This window comes from Phocoena sinus, chromosome 2 (genome assembly GCF_008692025.1).
Source record: "Phocoena sinus isolate mPhoSin1 chromosome 2, mPhoSin1.pri, whole genome shotgun sequence".
Taxonomy (NCBI): domain Eukaryota; kingdom Metazoa; phylum Chordata; class Mammalia; order Artiodactyla; family Phocoenidae; genus Phocoena; species Phocoena sinus.
In genome coordinates, this window is record NC_045764.1 from 114,566,191 (window position 1) to 114,588,888 (window position 22,698).

The 22,698-nt window shown below is 34.5% G+C and overlaps 1 protein-coding gene across 9 annotated transcripts in view; it reads right to left on the reverse strand.

Annotated features, from left to right (window-relative positions):
* Positions 1-22,698, reverse strand: part of RALGAPA1 (Ral GTPase activating protein catalytic subunit alpha 1) — a 220,641-nt gene that overhangs the window by 120,438 nt on the left and 77,505 nt on the right. For all 9 annotated transcript variants that reach the window (XR_004348438.1, XM_032622552.1, XM_032622551.1 and 6 more), the window contains exons 11-16: positions 20,888-21,085; positions 17,159-17,296; positions 13,080-13,228; positions 10,108-10,237; positions 8,139-8,376; positions 6,756-6,917 (exon numbers count right to left, since the gene is read on the reverse strand). Coding sequence is in view for 8 of the 9 variants with exons in the window: in XM_032622552.1 (XP_032478443.1) it covers positions 6,756-6,917; positions 8,139-8,376; positions 10,108-10,237; positions 13,080-13,228; positions 17,159-17,296; positions 20,888-21,085 (1,015 nt within the window). In the remaining variant the exon portion in view is untranslated. The remainder of the gene's footprint in view (positions 1-6,755; positions 6,918-8,138; positions 8,377-10,107; positions 10,238-13,079; positions 13,229-17,158; positions 17,297-20,887; positions 21,086-22,698) is intronic.

Sequence of the window (22,698 nt, forward strand, 5' to 3'; positions counted from 1 at the left end):
AAGTATTAACCAAAAACTAGATGTATGTCATAGAGTTATAACTGGAAAAGGATAATTAGAGAGTCCCTAACCCCCAAATTTATCAATGTTGGCAAAATAAAGGATTCTTTAAGAGCAGCTTTCAGGTAAATTTATGTGCAGCAAAACACGGAAGGTTGGAATATATTAAGAAAAGGCAACAACATGCCTTCAGTGTATGGCTTTCTGTATAAGGTATTAAAGATAGGTATATTTTAAAATTGAAACCATACACAAAATGTCAGAATCTGACCCTACTCGTGATTTCCTGCTAGCTTCTTCTACCTCTCGTGAAAGCGACCAGCAATTTTATAATCCGATTTGAAATAAAAGTTATGTTGACTTCAAGGTAATCATTTCTCAAAACTTAGAGCAAAGACATAAACACATAGGTAAAACTTGAAGTGCTGCTTATTAACACAAAAGGTAAAATGCCACCTACAGTTATAATCAGATGTGATTTTTAGAGATATTTCTTTTAAAACTAAATTGAATCAAATTTTCAATTCCACAGATGAATTACAAGTTTTTTGAATTTTTCCCTTGGGTTAGATAATTCCTTGGAGATAACAATTCCGTCTATTCCTTCTTTCTCACCACCAACCTGAAGGAAGAGCTTGGGCATTTCCCTTGGAACTTCTCCCATTATCACAATGGTGTAAGTTTGTGTTCTGATCCTGAATGAATTCTTCAGAAGTGCACCTCTCCATCTGCTACTGTACAACAGGTCTTTAAGCATACCTGGAAATCTGTCAAGTGCCTCACAGCTGTGCAACCTATGCTACAGAAAATGACTTACATGAATTAGCTCCTGGGATTTTGGGGATTTACTAATCTAAAGCTTAGATCAGAGAATCTCTGTAAAGCCACTGAAACTGGTCTAACTTCAGTTAATTACCCTACAATAGTCTCTAAGTGTTCAAGTGAAAGGAAGAGTCACACGACTCTCACTTTAAATCAAAAGCTAGAAACGATTAAGTTTAGCGAGGAAAGCATGTCAAATGCCAAGACAGGCTGAAAGCTAGACTGCTTGCTCCAAACAGCCAAGTTGTGACTGCAAAAGAGGAAAAGTTCTTGAAGGAAATTAACAGTGAAAAGGCGAATGATAAGAAAGCAAAACAGCCTATTGCTGATATGGAGAAAGTTTTAGTTGTCTGGAAAGAAGATCAAGCCAGCCACAAGATTCTCTTAAGCCAAATCCCAATCCAGAGCCAGGCCCTAACTCTCTTCAATCCTAGGAAGGCTGAGAGAGGTGAGGAAGCTGCAGAAGAAAAGCATGAAGCTAGCAGAGTTGGTTCATGAGATTTAAGGAAAGAAGCCATCTTCATAACATAAAAGTGCAAGTGGTGATGTAGAAACTGCAGCAAGCTATCGAAAAGATCTAACTAAGATCATTAATGAAGGTGGCTACATTACACAATAGATTTTCAATGTGGACACAACAGCCATCTATTGGAAGAAGATGCCATCAAGGACTTTCATAACTAGAGAGGAGGAGTCAATGTCTGGCTTAAAAGCTTCAAAGCACAGCCTGGCCCTCTTATTAGGGGATAATGCACCTGGGGACTTCAAGTTGAAGACAATGTTCATTTACCATTCTGAAAATCCTGGGGCCCTTAAGAATTACGCTAAGTCTACTCTGTGCTCTATCACTGGAACAACAAAGCCTGGATGACAGCACATCTGCTTGCAACATGGTTTACTGAATATTTTAAGCCCCACTGTCAAGACCTACTGCTCAGAAAAGATTCCTTTCAAAATATTACTGCTCATTGACAATGCACCTCATCACCCAAGAGCTCTGATGGAGATGTGCAATGAGATTCACATTGCTTTCATGTCTGCTAACACAACATCCATTCTGCAGCCCATGGATCAAACAATTATTTCAATTTTCAAGTCTTATTCTTTAAGATACATTTCGTAAGGCTATAGCTGCTATAGATGGTGATTCCTCTGATGAATCTGGGCAAAGTATAGATACACTGAAAACCTTCTGGAAACAAGAAAACCATTCTAGATGCCATTAAGAACAATGTGACTCATGGGAAGAGGTGAAAATGTCAACATTAACAGGAGTTTGGAAGAAGTTAATTCCAATCCTCATGGATGACTTTAGTGCAGGAAGTAACTGCAAATGTGGTAGAAAGCACAACAGAACTAGCCTGAGGATGGGACTGAGATAAAACTCAGTCTCAAGATAAAACTTTGAAGAGGAGTTTCTTCTTATGAGTAAGCAAAGAAAGTGGTTTCTTGAGGTGGAATCTACTCCTGATGAAGATGCTGTGAAGACTGTTGGAATGAGAACAAAGGATTGAGAGTATTATTAAAGTTTAGTTGATAAAGCTGTGGTAGGGTTTGAGGGGACTGACTCCAATTCTGAAAGAAATTCTAGTGAGTAAAATACAATAAAACATCATTGCATACTACAGAGAAATCGTTTGTGAAAGGAAGAGTCGACCAATGCCATGGACTCCCTTAATGGTCTCACTTTAAGAAACTGTCACAGCCACCCCAGCCTTCAGCAACCACCACCCTGATCAGTCATCAGCCACCGGCAAAAAGACTATGAAGTGCTGCAGATTCAGATTCATGGTTAGCATTTTGGGGCAATATTTTAAATTAAGGTATGTAACGTTGTTTCTTTAGACATAATGCTACTGAACACTTAACAGACTGCAGTATAGTGTAAACATAACCTTTATATGCACTGGGAAACCAAAAAATTCGTGTGACCCGCTTTATTGGGATATTTGCTTTATTGTGGTGGTCTGGAACCAAATCCGCACTTATCTCCTGAGGTCTGCCTGTACACTTTAATTTTTAAAAAGCAGTTTCAGGTTTACAGGAAAATTGAGTGGCAAGTACAAAGAGTTCCAATATATCCCCTTCTTCTCCCACCCCCACCTCGAGTTTCCCCAAGTACTGACATCTTTCATTGGTATAGTACATTTTCTACAACTGATGAGCTAATACTGATACAGTGTCATTAACAAAATCCACAGTTTACATTAGGGATCACTCTTTGTGTTGTACATTCTATGGGCTTTTGACAAATGTATAACATGTATGCACCATTACGGTATCATACAGAATACTTTCACTGCTCTAAAAACCCCCTGTGCTCCACCTATTCGTCCCTCCTTGTTGCCCTGCTCCCCACCTCCACCCCTGGTAATCAGTAATCTTTTTATTGTCTCTTTAGTTTCCCCTTTTCCAGAATATCATATAGTTGGAATCATAGTGTATGTAACCTTTTCAGATTGGCTTCTTTCACTTAGCAATATGCATCTGGAGCTCCTCCATATTTTTTCCATGGCCTGATAGCTCACTTTTTATATTCAAAGAATAATATTCCACCGTGTGGATGTACCACTGTTTGTTAATTCATTCACCTATTTAAGAATATGTTGGTTGATTCCAAATTCTGGCATAAATTCCGAGTTTATGAATAAAGTTGCTTCAAATATTTGAGTGCCAATGTTTGTGTGGACATACGTTTTCAACTTACTTGGGTAAATGCCAAGGATGGTTTGATTCTATGGTAAGAGTATGTTTAGTTTTCTAGGAAACTACCAAACTGTCTTCCAAAGTGGCGGTACCATTCCCACGAGCAATGAGAGTTACTGTTGCTCCATATTCTTGTCAGCATTTCATGTTATCAATGTTCTGGATTTCAGCCATTCTAATAAATATGTAGCGGTATCTCATTGTTTTAAGGGCAATTTAATTCCAAATCCTATAGATTAAACCTACAGACATATCCGTATGTAAGCACAAAGTATAGAAATATACATGACTATATTCTGTACCATTTTTAACAGCACAAAATTGGAAATAAACTAAAAGTCCATCTTCAGGATACAGGTTAAATTATGGTACTGACACGTAATGAAATCTGATGCAAGGAGTTCAACATTTTCTAGTATTAGTATTTTCCAACTTTATGCAGCTATCTTTCTAAACTAAGTTTGTAATGCTTTGCCTTTTTTTTTTAACATCTTTATTGGAGTATAATTGCTTTACAATGGTGTGTTAGTTTCTGCTTTATAACAAAGTGGATCAGCTACACATATACACATATCCCCATATCTCTTTCCACTTGCGTCTCCCTCCCTCCCACCCTCCCTATCCCACCCCTCTAGGTGGTCACAAAGCACTGAGCTGATCTCCCTGTGCTATGCGGCTGCTTCCCACTAGCTATCAGTTTTACATTTGGTAGTGTATATATGCCCATGCCACTCTCTCTCTCTTTGTCCTAGCTTACCCTTCCCCCTCCCTGTGTCCTCAAGTCCATTCTCTAGTAGGTCTGCATCTTTATTCCCGTCCTACCCCTAGTTTCTTCATGACCATTTTTTTTTTTTTTTTAGATTCCATATATATGTGTTAGCACACGGTATTTGTTTTTCTCTTTTTGACTTCACTCTGTATGACAGACTCTAGGTCCATCCACCTCACTACAAATAACTCAATTTCGTTTCTTCTTATGGCTGAGTAATATTCCATTGTATATATGTGCCACATCTTTGTTATCCATTCATCTGTTGATGGACACTTAGGCTGCTTCCATGTCCTGGCTATTGTAAATAGGGCTGCAATGAACTCTTTTTGAATTATGGTTTTCTCAGGGTATATGCCCAGTAGTGGGATTGCTGGGTCGTATGGCAGTTCTATTTTTAGTTTTTTAAGGAACCTCCATACTGTTCTCCATAGTGGCTGTATCAATTTACATTTCCACCAACAGTGCAAGAGGGTTCCCTTTTCTCCACACCCTCTCCAGAATTTATTGTTTGTAGATTTTTTGATGATGGTCATTCTGACTGGTGTGAGATGATATCTCATTGTAGTTTTGATTTGCATTTCTCTAATGATTAATGATGTTGAGCATTCTTTCATGTGTTTGTTGGCAATCTGTATATCTTCTTTGGAGAAATGTCTATTTAGGTCTTCTGCCCATTTTTGGATTGGGTTGTTTGTGTTTTTGATATTGAGCTGCACGAACTGCTTGTAAATTTTGGAGATTAATCCTTTGTCAGTTGCTTCATTTGCAAATATTTTCTCCCATTCTGAGGGTTGTCTTTTTGTCTTGTTTATGGTTTCCTTTGCTGTGGTAATGCTTTAACTTTTTATTTGATAGGTTAGTCCAATGAGCAAGCCAGGCAAGACTGTTTTAACATAGGTATCAGAAAGTAATCAGTCAGGTATACTTTTAAGATGAGTATTTTACTCCCACATGCTTTTATACAGATTAGATATATGCCAACATGTTAGCAATGATTTCTTCTCATTAGACACCTAATATGTTTTTATGCTTCCTTAAACTTTACTTTCCACACTAAGCATAAATTACTTCTATAATCAGAAATATATGTATATGGAACTTTTTAAAAAGATTCTAGTTTTAAGTAAAATTTTAAAATTAAAAGAACAATTCCTTCTTAACCAATATAGAAATATTTTCTATAAACGTGACATTAACATAAAATGAAGAAAGGCATTTCAGATGTAATCAACATCTTCCCAAGAATTTCAAAATGTAATTCTATACCAAAATTAAATTATATTAATTTGTATCCATCAATATCCTTTTTCCTTGTATAATCTCTCATTCTTCTGGCTTGACATATACAATCAATATAATTCTATGGTTATTTTATAGGCAGAAGACAATTGTGAAAATATTCTTTTGAACAATTTTAAACATTTTTAATTCTTCTAACATCTTTAATTTCATTATTCTCTTTCTACTTTTGTTTCTTCCTTTAGAACTGTAATTCTTAACACTTTAGAACCCATCATTTCATAGAAGACACGTCCTACAACAACGTTTTTAAATTTCTTTAAAATAGTAGTGTTTTTCACTGATTACCATCAAATATAGATATATTCCCACAGAAAATTCTCCTTCCACAGAATCACAGATTGCAAAGCCTGAAGTAACTTCAAGCAATTTTGTTTCAGGCATGTGAGATATTATCATACCCGCTATACAGATGAAGTAAATAACGCCTAGAAAGTTCAGTAAATTATTCAAGGTTATCTAGCTATTTAGTGATGAAAGAGTGAAAAAAAAGATCAGGACAAAGTCCTCGTTTTTCCTTGCAGCACTCTTTCTACTACAATGAAGACCAAGTTATAAATCTCTGAGAGGAAAAGGAATAAGATGGTAACTAGGTCCACAGTACGCTGAGTGATCCTACATCCAGAAATTCTTCCCATCATAGAAATTTCTTCCATGCTTGTTAAAGGCAGCAAGGAACCTAGCAGTATGCTCCACCTTGGCCTCAGCTGTCTACAAGTAGAGAGCATGAATTCCTCACTGGAAGTTTGTGAAGCCAATATAATTGTATAATTGTAGCACTGAAAATAAGCTACCTAATTTTCCATGTTTATGAGTATATTCACTTAGTAGAAACTATATCAATTAATACATGAGTTCTGTAAAGTGAATCAGAGTTCTACTTCAATTCTGTAAAGTAACGGTTTAAAATTATTGATATCAACAGTAAAATAAACTACATGAAAACAATAATGTAAGACACATCTTAATAGCATAAAGTGATAACACAGCATGTCATCAGACTCCAAGTATTACTGAAAAAAAGGTTTTCCTATGGAAGTTTTTCACTTAACAACAAAAACCAACAGATAAGGAAACAGTGTATTTATATACATTGTTACTAAGGACTATAAACGCATTGCCCCATACAATTCTCATGATTTTAAAGAGTACATACCAACAGTTTTTTGCCGTACTATACTCCTCGCCTTTTCTGTTCCTGGGGAACCAGTGGTTGTTGCACTTCTCTGTCTCATTGGGGCTTGGCCAGGCTGATCGCGACTCCATCCTCTAGAAAATGACTTGTCAACTGAAACTTTCTGAAATTCATGTCCCACTCCTAGAAATGCAGATTTTCAATCTCAGTGTACCGTCACCGTATCAATAATCTCTTTGAATTATGTGTGCCACTTTGCCTCAGACTCTTAGGTTTACTCATAAAGTAACTAGATAAAATGCTTGCGTACTATAAGGTTTTTCTGAACTTCATTTCCATGTTCCAAAACTGAGGCAGATTTTTAAAAATACAACATCAACAATAAACGATTATAAATCCTCTACCACTCACTTGCTTCATATAGAAGTGAAATATTTGGACAGGCAAAAAAGGATGGAAAATGAGCTAACCAAAATCCATCCTGTGGTGGAAGTCACTCTATCTCTATCTGCCAATAATAGCCACTTGGAAAATAAACAGTACAGGAAAAAGTAGTTTGGTCACACACTTAGCACTCTGGACTATTGTTAAGTATGAAATGTGACTCAGATGTAATCTCTAGACTGCAACTAATTATTAAGAGTGAAAAATACTAGCAAACCCAGAATTATAAGGACATGTTTTTATGATATAATCACTATGTTACTATCCCTCTCCAGCTTTTTAACATTAGGCAGGTATATAATCCACATCCAGGGAATGTTTGCTTTTGTTAAAACTAAGAAAATGCTTTTAAAAGAATTTCTCACACAATTCTTTTTAAATAGAGTAACATGAAATCACTTTCTATGTTTCAATAAAAAATTGTGTATGATAAAAAGGGGGCTTCCCTGGTGGCGCAGTGGTTGAGAGTCCGCCTGCCAATGCAGGGGACACGGGTTTGTGCCCCGGTCTGGGAAGATCCCACATGTCGCGGAGCGGCTAGGCCCGTGAGCCATGGCCACTGAGCCTGCGCGTGTGCTCTGCAACGGGAGAGGCCACAACAGTGAGAGGCCTGCGTACCGCAAAAAAAAAAAAAAAAGGAAGAGTGTTTTATAACACATTTTGGTTAATTATTAAAAATAAAATATTTAAGATTCTGAATTATTTATGTAACTTTAGCTAGATATGTACAGAATACTTTATTTCTCATCAAAATTACTGTTGAATTTAAGGCTCTTCAAGAACAATGACAAGGTACCTACATGTTTCACTGTTGAAAATTTTTAACCTTCAGCGTAAATTAAGGAGGGAATAATTAAGAGAAAATATAACTTTTACCTTCACACCTCTCCCTGGCTTAATTTTCCCAGACCAAATTATTTAAACAAATTTATATGGAGCACCTTTGTGAACAACTCTTACCTTTCCCTTTGTGCTTTTTTTGTTTCTGTTCACTCAGCTTATCCAATGGTAAATCACTGAGATCCAAACTATATAAATTTCTAGCTAAAACTTTAGTTAGTGTCTCCATAGTCAGTGACCATTCAGTGGCTAACTCTTCCCAATAGGTCAACGATGACAATACTGAGAGTAAGTCATCCCAAAGTTCTCGGGAGATGTACACATTTAGATTTGCTTTAATCCAGGCAACTATAAGAGTCTATAAAGACAAATAATCAGAAATAACAATGAAATATATTCAAAATCAATTATTAAAAAATTACACCAAAACAAGCAGAACTTTAAATCATATAATATCCATGATATCCTTTCTTGGTACATAATACTTATAAAAGTAATTCAAACACTCATTAGTACCTACTATAAATTTCAACAACTGCCAATTCCCAACATTCTGGCATTAGGACAAGTTACCAAAACTGAAAAGAAATCTCCCTGAAGTTTAACTACCCTTCATGCTGCATTATGTTAATGTTAAATAAATGTTGTTTAAAAAGACATAAAAGTCTCCACACTATTACGTGTTGAAATTATTGAGTAGTTAGTAGTTATTGAACTAAAACAACAAAACCTACATTCTCCAATTAAAGATGGGAATCACTAACTATACAATTTGAATATTCTAAAAAAAAAGTTACTAGAGATGTATTTAACTTACTGAAATGTGTTTTTGAAAACTTAAACGTAAACTGAAGGATAAAATTAAATTTCATTTTAAAGACACCAGAGGAATTAAAGGTGTTCTGTAACAAATCCAATCACAGAATAAAAAACTTATTCATAAAAGGGCAGAAATTACTGACCAGGCTGTACCCCTGAGACTTTATAGATTTCTACCAAAGATATAATCCTCCTATTGAAGAAATAAGTCACAAAATAAGTTTTTCAAAAGTTTAACTCAACCAATTTTACTAAGGAATTCACATAAATTTATACATTAAATATAAAGATAAAAATGAGCAGAGTTTATGAAATAAAACAGTAATAACGAGTGGCCCTCCATTCTATTTTTAAACATTCAGAGTACAAAAAAGTTATTCCATGTAGCAAGCTAAAATTTTACATTCCAATAGCACCCACCATTGGGTTAGTGCTAACCATGGCAGTGGGGGTGGGGAACTCATGAAGTCAAGAGGAGTTTAGATAATAAATGTAGCTGGTTTCAAAGACTTATACGCTACCATCACAGAATTTTAGGTGAACCAGCATATCTGGGGAAAAAAATGATCATTTGAATGGCTACACTAATGGACAAGAATGGGAGCTGAGATAGCTTTTATCCTTGACATTAAGAACCATTTTATCCATGTATTTGTATTTAATGTGTCATCTTTAAAAAAAATACTACTTTACTTTCTATTTTCCAAATAATCCATAATACATTTAAAGTCAGTGCTCTATCCTTAGGGTGGAAAACACAGCATATAATTCCTATATAATCAACTACCACTGATACTTCAAATGAAGACGTGAAGAGAATAAAGTCTTTCAGAATAGCATGGTAAGAAAGAATCGTGATTTACTACTTTTTCTTTACTACAGAAGGACTTAAAGTCTTGTTTTTCGAACAATCCCAGAGACCTGGAAACTCATAATGCAAACAATCAAGCCATTATCATGGAGCCTTCTGGCAGCTTTCTGCAATCATACATAAGTGTACCACACAGGAGATAAATATAATCAGCTTGTTTTAACACTTTTTTCACAGATCTGATTGATATTTCCTCTATAAGGTTGTGAGCTTGTATGTATGGCAAATAGTCTATTTAGATAAGCAACTTTTATTTGGCTCTACAAAAAATTATTTAATATGAAATGATTTCTGATTTAAAGCTTTCTTCCCAGGTAGTAAGTTCAGGGCTCAATGAGTCTTAAGAAAAAATACATATCTATCCACCTATTTATCTATTTATTTATTTATTTTTATTGCCTGGAAAAGTGGTCCTGCAAGTCGACCTGCCAAGGTCATATTTTTTTTTCCCTGGAACTGTAGAAAAGCTTGTGACGGCATCTTCAGTACAGACTCCGTGACTCTGAGCAACACAAGCAGCATCTGTTCCCTTAAAGTAAAAAAATTAATTAATGTTTCCTTTTTGCATATGTTTACTTTTGGTTAATGAATAACTTTCAAATTAATATTTGTTATAAAAATGTTATTACCTTTCAATAACTCAAATACCAAATATATTTCAAAATTTTAGAATTCTTTAAATATTAAAATATAAAATTCCATTTTATAAATCTATATCAGCCATTTTTAAGCGATTTCTCAGCCACAATACCTCTCACCAAATAAAAATTTATACAACAGCTGATGAATTGGGAGTGAGAATATGGAGACTGCTCCCATCCTTCCACCCCACAAATCAAATAGTGACCTTAGGGAGCTGTCTGAAGAACACTCATCTGTCTATACAATACAATTCTACCTTGATACCTGTCCATCTCATCCATCTTTACAATATGGAGAACAACTGCATATCTAGAATTGTACCAGGTTCAATTTCAAAAATTATATGATATTTTAAGGCTAACAGATCACAATAAGCCTGACAAGTAATCAAGAACCATCACCCTATTGCTTCTTTCCATCCTTTTTCGTTTGGCCATCTTTCAATTCTTTATCCTCTTTGTGTACTGCAAGTCAAGCCAACCCTATTATATTATTCTTATCTTGCCTCTTCCTCCTAGATGCTTAAGACCATAAAACTACCTTATTTGCACCTGATAATTCAAAAACTGATGCAACCACATACAAAAAAAAAAAAAAAAAGAAGTCTGACAAGGGGATTTCAGTTGGGTGTATAGTCAGACTAACACCTAAGTCTATCAAGCCTCCTCCTCTCTGGCTTATTTGCAGGCCCATTCTAGGCATAGCAATATGTGGGACAGTCCATGTGAGAAATGCAGCAGAGGCAGCAAGAAATCCCAGATCTAATATCATGGTTTTTCTGGGAAGTAAGTGCAGAATTAAATATAAAAGTATCACTCAATGAAAAATATCCTGAATTTATTAACCAAACAAACGTATGCATTCAACTCATAAAAATCAGAGGTAACATGTTTGTAACCTTAGGCTTCTAGCTTCACTATATGAAATGAAAAGCCATTTAAAGTCAACCACATATTCAATAAAGAATAGGTTTTCCAAATAAATCTTTCTGATTTGTAGTCAAACCATAATTCACTCATATATTATTAGATAACTTTTCACTTTATAATACAATAATGATTTTAATTCATAAAGTCTTATAAATTCAATGTAAATATGTGAGAAATCTTTCATAATGCTATGACTTCAAGGGAACTTATAAAATTTTTTAAAATTCTAAAATTGTGTTCCACATAGCAAGTCTCTCACTTTAACGTGAACCAACAGCATTGATTAAAAGCATGTAAAAAGAAAAACGGGGAAGGACTAACAAAAGAATGGTCAGTAGGACCACAGTTCAAATTTATGCTGTGTGAACAATGATAAATTACTTAATCTCTTTGTGCCTAAGAATCACCATGTAAAATTATCTACCTCATAGGGTGCTACAAGGATTAAGAAAGAAAACAGATGTAAAAAGATTAAAAAGATACCTGACACAGAAAAAGTGCTCCAAATCAGTTCATAATTCCTTTAGATGTAACTGTATCAATATTATGTTAATCAAAAGTTTTTTCAAAGTAAAACCATTTTCCCATATGTAACAAAACACCAAGTAGGCATATTTTTTGACTAAGTACCACCAGTTTTTAAGAATCACTCAAAAGAGGAAAATTGCATACATACAAGGATGTTCATTATCCTCCCCTCCTCCAACAACAAAATAATTAACTACATATCCAGCAACAGGTGATTAGTTAAGAAAATTATGGTACATACATATGGCATAATACTATGTGACTGTGTGTGTGGTTTGGTGAACCAGATGTTCACCAAAGGGCAAACAATAATTACCTCTAGAGAGTGAGCTATTGGGCAACTTTTATTTTCTTTTTAAAACTTTTCTTTGTTTGAATTTTACAATGAACATGTATCATTTTTACAGAAACCGAAGAACTGCTCCTCATCTCTCTAAAAGGCCTCTTTTTTCATTCAATTAAACAAATATTTATAGAGTATCAGTAATATATGATACTATGCTAAGAAATGTAGGAAATATAAAAACAAGACAACCAGTATATATACCTTTCAGGGCATCTCAATTCAGTGAGGTAAATGGACATTTTACAAGTAATTTAGGAACTAAGACAATTTTGACAAGATCTACAACAGAGGTACAAATACAGAATGAAAGCAAGTGAGCTGAAAAAATAAGGCTATGTGGAAAAAGGAAGGTAGAACCTAAGGATAGTTATGGTAACAATAGGAAAAGATGACAGGAATCAGACACTCTAAAGAAAAGTTCAGACTGTGCTCGAGAGACAGCAATTTGATAAAGCTGGGAGGTAGGATCTCATTCTGCAGGGTGGAGCTTAGGCTTGAGATAGGGCTAGAAAAATACTCAGGAGCCTGACTGTACAAAGCCTTGAATACCAGGTTGAGGAATCAGGCATTTCATACATTCAGTCATTTACTTATTCATTCATTCACCCATATAAATTCATTTATTCATACATGCATGCCAGTATTCATTCCTGGGGGTGGCGGGCAGTGGGGGACGCCATCACATGCCCACTTTAGAAAGATAGACAAAGGCATCTTGTGGCAGTTTGATCAAAGATGTTTGAGATAAAGTGAAGGCGACCACTGTGTCATCATGATTATTACATAAAATACTATATTTATTCACTCATTCATTCAATAATAGAAGCCTGTACAATATTGTTACAAGCCCTCTTCACAGGCACTATTCCTCTAGAATTTACTATGCTCATATACACACACACACAAAAAAAGATAAGTATTTTTACCAAGTCTTTTTGTCCATTGATACTTGCACAACCATGAACCGATAAATGTTAAGAATTCGTTTACACATATCTGTGTGCTCATCCAGAAGATTTTTTATCTCATTTGCAGGTTCAAGAAGAAATATGTTTGAGGAGTTTATAATAAACACCTAAGATAAAAGAAATCATTAGTGATTCGTTACAGAATTTCAATGGGAAATTACTTATTCAAAGGGAAAACAACTCAAGATGCTGATCACTAGGTGATCTACAGCAAACTTAAAAGCATTAGACTGTAGGTTAGTTCTAACCCTGCTTCTACCATCAGCTTGATATTGCAAATGTAAGCTCATTAAATCTATTTTTATGTTTATCTAGACAAATATAAAATTACTAGTAGGCACCCGAAAAAAATAAGCCAAGTGAAAAACAGCATTTTTAAAAAGTGAGGGCGCTTTAATATAACAACCTGATTGTTGTCATAAAATGAAAAGAACAATAAAAATTAAAAATTGTTTAGGATAAAAGATGATACCTCAATCAAGATGGACTTTCTGAATGAGGTGTTCAACACCATCTATTCTCTTTTTTCATGTTTATTGACTATGTGTGCATATCTGTTTTGGTAATAACAGACTGCATATTATAGTACTACTAACCAGGGTCCATCAATATGTATCTTTAATTAAATTCATTATAATCAAATCATTAATTGTATTTTGTTACTGAGGAGAAAGTTGTTATAATGGTGACAGGTATGTGCAAAGGTTTTCAAAGACACTTTGGAGGAACGGAACATTACATCTATTGTGAACCTAGGACATTTACATCTTCTACACCCATAACTCTGATTTAAATCCCCTGGATGAACTCCATGGCAAAATACAGTTGTAAAATCATGTGAGAAAAGAACATTAAGCTAACTTTAAAATTGGGAAAAGAGTTGACTCTGTAAGTCTAACAACACTAAAAAAAGCAAAAAAGAGGCACAAATAACATTAGAAATAAAATACGGACATACCTACATAGCCAGTAGAGAATTTTAAAATGATAGTTCAGTGAATAACTTTATGTCAATAAAATTGAAAATTTAATAAAATGGATTATTTTTTAGATAAAACATAAATAGCCAAAACTGACTCAAGAAGAAATACAAAAGACGTATATATCAATACCATGAAAGAAAGGGAACTGGTAATGAAGGTATCCCTGATCCATCCCTAAACACCAGGCCTACACTGCTTTATAGGCAGAGTTTTGCCCAGCCTTCCCAGTAGATGATCCCTATTTTACACAAGCTGTTTCAGAGATAAATAAACTACCCAATTTATTTTTATAAAACTATAATCCAGTTATCAAAAACAGACAAGGACTACATAAGACAAGTAAAGAAGAGACCAATATCACTTATGAACATATAGACAAAAATCTTCAAAAAACAGCAGCAATTCAAATTGATCAAAATATAATACTTTATGACCAAGTAGTTATTTACCCCAGAAATGTAAGGATGCCTTGACATTGGAAAAGTCTATACTATATCAATAGATTAAAATGGAAAAAAGTAGGATCATCACAATGCATAAAGAAAAAGCATTTAGCACTTATTATTTTTTTTTAATTTAGCAAACTAAGAAAAAAGGTAAAATTCCTTAATCTGAAAAAGAATATTTATCAAGAACTACAGCAAATGTTATAACAGCAATTGAACCTGAAAAGTTCTTCCTGAACCTGAGACATCTGGAAGTAGTGCCAAAAGCCAAGAACAAGACAAGGGTACTCAATATCACCTCACTGTCCCGGGAAACCCAGTAAGCAAAGGTGGCAGGGAGCAGAGAATGGATATAAATATGGGTGACTTAAAAAAGGAAAAGCAAAGCTCAATTATGTAGCAACATGGAAGAAAACTGTTCCAAAGAAAAGGAAAAGCAAGTTTAAAGGACCGGTGAGAGCCGGCCTAGCACATCTGAGGAACAGCAAGAAGTACAGAGTGAAGTGAGGAAGGGGAAAAGCAGTGGGAGATACATTGAGAAACAGCCAGAGCATGTGAAGCCGTTGAGAAACAGCCAGAGCATGTGAAGCAGAGCTTCTCACACTGCCAGTGGTGAGGGAACAGGTTTCCCCCACCGAGTCTTACAGAACAACCCTATTATAAAATACAATTTAAAAAATGAATAGGTAAAAAAGGAAATGAAAAAAAGACTTTTCATCAGAATCAAGAGACATTAAATGACTTAGTTTCTAAACTCTCGCTCTCAATTTTGTAATTACCTTGTGGATCAGCACTGGTCTGTGGACTACACTCTGAGGAGCAATGACGTAAAGGCCTGATAGACCATTGAGAAGAACTTTGTTTTTATGCTTAGTGATAAGGAAAAGCCACCAGAGGGTTCAGAGCAGAAAAATAACATGATCTGACTTACATTTTACAGGATCCCTCTGGCTACTGTGTTGAGAATATACCAGGATGATGGATGGGCAAGACCAGAAGCAAGAATACTTATTAGAAATTTATTGCAATAATCCAGATAAAAGATTACTGAGGCTTGAACACAAGAAGTAGTGTGAGTGCTGAACAGCAGTCAGATTCTGCATACATTCTGAAAGTTGACAGGATTTGTCGTCAAATTAGATATAAGATATAGAAGAAATATAGGAAATTAGATGGCCTGAGCAACTGAAAAACAGCTGCCATCAAATGAAGTGAGGAAAACTGCAGGAAGAGCATGTTTGTTGAACAAGGTGAGAAGCCAAGTTTTAGACATGTCAAGTTTGAGATATCTATTAGATATTCAAGTGAAGATGCCAACTTGGCATTTGAATATTTGAGTTCAGGACTCATAGAGCTCAGATAAGAAGTCTCAGACTAGAGATAAAATGTAGAAGTTGCAGTATATAGATGACACTTAAAGCCATAGGAACGGATGAGATCAACAAGTGAGTAAGTTTACATAGAAAAGAGATCTGAAAGCTGATTCCTGGGCACTTCAACATGAAAAGCTGAGAAATATATTGAAAAATCAGTAAAAAAAAAAAAAAAAAATCTGAGAAGAGGCCAGTGAGTTAGGAGAAACACAGGAGGGTATGCTACTCTGAAGGCCAGATGAAGAAGGGTTTCAACAGCAAGGGAATCATCTACTCTGTAGAATGCTCCAGACAACTCTAGTAAAATTAGGATTGAAAAACATCCATTCGATTTAACAATGGGGAGGTCACATGTGGCCTTGACAAAAACAGTATGGTTTAAAAAAATGAATGAATATAATGAACTAAAAATCAATAACAAAAAGACAATCAAAAAGAATAATGGAAAAAGCATATTAACAGGGCATTCATACATGAGAAAAGATGCTCAATTTCAATAGTGATGAAGGAAAAGCAAATTAAAACAGGGAAACAAAAACTAAGAAAAAATGAGACAACATTTCACACACACAGGAGCAGCAAAATTAAAATCTGACTATACAAGTAATGAGGAAGATATAAGGAAATGAGAACTTACAAGCACTACTAGATGGAATGTAAATTATTATAACCATGCTGGAGAACAATTTGGCAATAACAGTAAAGTAAAGCTGATAATGTACAAATGCTCCAACCCAGTAATTCCACTTCTATGTATATATCCTAGGGAAATTCTCCCACATGTGCCCAAAAATACATATATAGCATGTTTAATGTAGCATTATCTGGAATACTGAGAAACTGGAAACAAAAAACCATCAACAGAAAAATGAATAAATTATGAAATAATCATAAATTGTAATACCACAAAGTAGTTTAAAATGAATTAACTATGGCTATGTATCAACAACAAATCTCAAAAACATAATGGTTAATGCAAAATGTTGCAGATGACAGTACGCCATGACACAATTTATATAGTTTAAAACTGTCTAGAAAAAAATGTGTTTATCAATATATTATGAAGTGAAATGAAAGTTAAGGGAAAAACAAAATTAATATGGCACAATGATAATTAATAAATGTGGGTGGTGAGTTCATTATATTTTAAAAATTACACTGAAATACTGAATTTTGTATTTGAAATATTTAATGATTTTTATTTTATTTTTAAAAAATAACAACAAGTGATCTACCTGCAAAACTGCTTGGGCACCAGCTCGTATGTTTTGTTCTATGGCTTCTTCAGAAGCATTATGAAGAACATCTTGGTAGGTGCCATTTTTTGCCCAAGTGGAATTTCGAACATGATCGGCAATACTGGTCCCATTTTCCTGAAGCAAAATAATCAAGTTTTTAATATTTCATCAATTAAGAATGCTGTGACAAGTCAGTAAGCTGAAGAAGTAAACTGGAAACTACTGGGTCCCTCTGCTAAACATCTTCTCAAAATAGAACATACCCTATTTGACTACAAAAACAACGTATAGGTGCACTGTAAAAAAGGTTCTCACTGACAAAAATACAAAGAAAGTAAAAACAAATCATCCATAAGGACCAGCCAAAAATTGTATTATTTCAGATACAGACATTTTTCTACCTATCTAATGTATAAACCTCCCTTCTGTACATTTACACTCTCAAGAATGGGATCATATGATTTACAGCTCTGTAAAAGATAAATTCTGTTGTAAAGTAAATAAATGCCAGAATCCAAATGACTTAAATAAAACAATAGAAAATAGCTTCTACTTATCCTACTTAAGAGCAGTAAAATCCTGTTATCTGAAGATAGATGAATACTGCTACTTCAAACCACTAACACTGCAGCTTTCTGCTTGAGTTTAGCTGCCAAAGTCCCCCTGACTAGGGAGCTCCCTCAGTCAAACAGAAATGTGACTCAGAGTTGATCCCTTTTTTAAAGTTTCTCTCTAGTTTCTTTCTGCTTTTGGTCACTCACCAGTATCTTCAAATACTTTTTTTAAATATATATTTTAATATATATTTTTAATATATGGGAGGTTCAGTCTAATATAAACTATTGTTTCATTACCAGAAGCAGTACTGGAACTCAGTGCTGTCCGAGTAGCCAATACAATATGCCATGGTCTGATCTATAGCTTTCTCTCAAGCTCCATACTTCTATGATCAGGTATCTTCTGAACGGTTCTTCCTGAATGACCCACAAGCACCTCAACTTCAAGATACTTAAAAGTAAATTTACATAACCATGCCCTCCCCTTCCTACCAACTCCTATAGCCTCCTTGGCCGCCATCGCCACCACCGCACTTATTTTCTCTATTAATGTGCGAATGGCAACTACCCTGGTTGCAAAAAAAAGAAACTTGGCACACCTTTTTCGTTCCTCATACCCAATTAATCATCAAAATACTGGTTTCACCACCAAGGGAGCTCATTTATCTGTCTTCTCCCTTATATTCCCATTGTAACTGCCACTGTCCTTTATCAGGTATTTATTATCTCACTTCTGATACTTCCTAACTAGTGTCCTTGCCTCCAGACTGATCTCCAATCTATCTTCCACTCTGAGCTTGGTATGAGCCTTCTGAAATATGTAACTATCCATGCCATTTTTCTATTCATAATCTTTCCAGTGTCTAGAATGTAATCAAAGTCCACTACAATGGCACACAAGTTACTAAACAGAGCCTAGTTCTTGTCTATCTCACATTTCTTACCACTCTCAACCATCTGCTCTTAGCTACAGCCAAATAAAAGTCTTAGTGTCTCTTACATCTTTGTAGAAGTTATTCACACTGTGTGGCTCCTTTCCCATTTGTTACTTGCTCTTTGTATTATAGTACTTCCTCACTGAAGCCTTTCTTAGGCAGAATTAGGTATTCCCTCTTTCACACTGTAGGATCATAGCAATAATATTGCTTTATAATACTTAAATTTGCATGCTTGTCTTCTTGCTAAATCATTGTTACATAAAGACAGAAATGATGTCTTTTCACATTTCTATCTCTAACACTTGTTCTCAAAATGGACATTACATATTTTAGACAGCACTCAAACTTGTCGGAGTGTTTTATTCTCACAAGAATTGAGAATATCACTGGGATTTAATGGGATAAGCCAGGTAATGCTAAACATACAACAAGGCACATGACAGTCTGCACATACACAAACTGTCCTGTATTCTGCATGTCTTTCAAATGTGTCACAGACAATTTGTGAATAAAAAACCCATTAATAATTAATTATTTGAATCTGTAACAACTCCATTTTATAATTAACACCAAATTTTAAATGATTTATATACACATATATCGAATTTACCAGAAATACAAATCAATTAAAGATTACAACTTTTGTTTTTTGGTTCACGCCATTAGCAAGAAATCACATCTCTAATGGCAACACTGGTGAAGTATGTAAGGAGCCAATAGAATACACTTATGCAATACACCTCCATCACCCTGCATTTGTAGCTTCCTTCCTTCTGGCTTTCCTCCCTCCTTTCTACTGCTTGTTTTTTTACTATGTATGTAGGTAGATTTATTATCTATCATTTTTATTTAAGGATACTAAATGACAGACGGTAGGCTCAGTATTGAGCTATAAATTCATAACAAAAAACTAGAGGAGAACAAATTATTTAGATAGGTTTATTTTCAAGCTTGATGCAAAAACTGGATGTCTTTGCTGGTACATAACAAATGCAACTGTGAATATTCTTTCATAATTTGTATAATTTTATTTACTTCAATTATATTTCTAAGTTTCATTTTTTCCCTCTAGAACTAGGGGAGGATGCCAAATATACATATATATATATATACATGTATATATCATATGATATATACATATATATTATATATACATGTATATATGTATGATATATACATATATATCATATATACATATTCATATATAAATATTGATTCACTGAATCCCTACAGAATGTGCCTATTATTCATTTATATGTTAATATCCTGAAAAAAATCCACTGATGAAGTTAAATTAACCACCAAGGTGATTACCAAGTCGCTCCTATCTGGATTTAGTAAGATATATGTCAATATCAGAGTGTAACTTTTTGGTGAGAATCTGACCAATGGCAAGTGTGAAACACAAACCAGAATACTCTGAATTCTTTCTTGGGAATTTCTGCACTAGAGCTGACTGCAGAATAAAAAACATCCTGACCTGTTAAGTAAGCTGGTCTGTGAAAAGAAGTACTGCAGTTTACTCACAGAGGGGAAAGAATGAGATAAGAGAGAGCACGAGTGGAATTTGTGTCCCTGGTTCCATTTACTCCTGAAGTCTAAACGAATAAGACAGGCAAGGGGGAACTGCACTTTGGTAATCACTCTCAGATGTATTGGGGGATCTTAGCTCTCCAACCAGGGATCGAACCCAGGCCTAGCAGTGAAAGCATCGAGTCCTAACCACTGGACAGAAAGGGAATTCCCACCACACTTTTAAATATTATACCTTTTATAATAGCATCTAATTTTGATCCAGGCAATGACTTAAAGAATCAGAATACAACCTCTTTTAAAGTTGTCACATCAAAGAGCTTTGGGATAGGGTACTGAGGTAACTGTTACATTAACTAAATTGCAAAATATAACTGATCCTTGAACAACACTGGGTTTAGGGTGCCAACCCTCCGAGCAGTCAAAAATCTGCGTATGACTTATAGCTGGTCCTCAGTATCCAAGATTCCTCCAAGTCTGAAAGATTCAACCAACTATGGATCATGTGGTACTGTAGTACTTATTCAATACTATTGAAAAAATCCTTGTATAAATGGACCCACACAGTTCAAACCCATGTTGCTCAAGGATCAACTGTGTACTCAAAGGTATCTTTATCTTCCCATTTATCCTGTATTATCTCACTCTGTGAAAATCTAATCTATTAAACATACTAAAATACGTAAGTCTTATTTTACCTCTTCTCTCTTTTCTCCTTCTTCCATTGAAATATCATGGTCTGTGACATTGTCAATGCATGGTAAGTCTGAAGATGAGATCACAATTTCTTCAGGCTCTTGCATGAACAAAGGCTTTTCCTCTTGCTGGATCCATTCTTGATATACTTTTACCACTTTTCTCATAGCTGCTGCTTCACAAATTGGTAATAAAAATGCCTAGTGAAAAAAAAAAAGAGAGAATATAGATAATGATACCTTTTACTTTGACACAAACCACTAACACATACATTTCTATCTTGTTATAAAATATGAGGTATAAATGATTTTTAAAGAGTTAAAGTCAACCAATTCATGGTCAGAAAGAAACCTTTTGTCTCCAAATAATTTGTAAATACATTAAGACAGAAATACTTTTGGTAGGGAGATACTGATTTCCAGCACAAGGAGCAAAGAATTGTTTCACAACTGTACTATCTCAGAATGAACATACTCCTTGTAACTATGCTCCTAAAAGCTTAATGTAAATACACCTTTTCATAATAAATCACATTTTTGTAACTTATATTATTAGGCTTTTTAAAATTAACATTAAAATGAATTTTGATAAAAAGATTTTAATCAAAAAACAAAAACTATGACTCTAAGAAGTAATAAAAATACCATGTAATGAGGCAACTTAGCTTTTCTAAGAGTATTTTTTAAAAAGTTACATCTTTCTTCTCTCATTTTACATATATAAAGTTATACAAGTTAAATAATAAGGCAAAAAATACTTAGAAAGTTAAAAGAATATCTTACAGTTATTCTTTCCTCAGGTACTTTCAGGTTGCCGTAAGTTTTAAAAAAGTATGTATCTTCCGCATCACAAAAACATTGTCACGTGGAAAAAAAAACTTTTTTATACAATTCATACTTGCATACATAAAGCAATAAAAATACTCTTAATCTCACTATCCAAAGTCCTTCCCTTATGCATGTTTCTGTTTATGTGTTAACGTTTTCACTTTACTTTTTTACAAATAGAACTTGACTTTTTTTTTACAACCACCACCTATTAATTTCAACTAAAAATCCAAGACCTTTACCTAAAACCTGCCACTTTCTACTCTAGAATTATCAGTAGGTGTATTTAATAATAATCGTGGGGTTAAATGACTTTATCTGATTGAAACTAGCCAAGAAAATCAGGTTCCTGAGATAACGATGAAAAGTTAATGTGTAATATCAATAGGGTATTTAATGTTCTTTGGTAATCCTTTTATTTATTTGCTATTATTGATTCCCTAGCAAACTACTGCATTGGCCAAAAGGTTCGTTCAGTTTTTTCCATAAGGTGGCTCTAGCAGCACTTAGTTGTCTTTAACTTCATTCGAAACAATTTCGTTAGATTGTATGTGACAGCTGTCATATCAACGTGCATTTTAAAAAAGACATCAAAATTGGTGAATTTTTGTGTAGCCATTTTAATATTAGATAGAAGAAAAAAAGCAACATTTTCAGCATATTATGCTTTATAATTTCAAGAAAGGTAAAAACTTAAGTGAAATGCAAAAAAATATTTCTGTGGTATATGGAGAAGGTGCTGTGACCTATCAAACATGTCAAAAATAGTTTGTGAAGTTCGTGCTGGAGATTTCTCGCTGGACAATGCTCCAGGGGTCAGGTAGACCAGTTGAAGTTGATAGCGATCAAATCGAGACATTAATTGAGAACAATCAACATTGTTGATACTCAAAATATCCAAATCAAGCACTGAAAATCATTTGCACCAGCTTAGTTATGTTCATCACTTTGATGTTTGGGTTCCACATAAGCGAAAAAAACCTTCT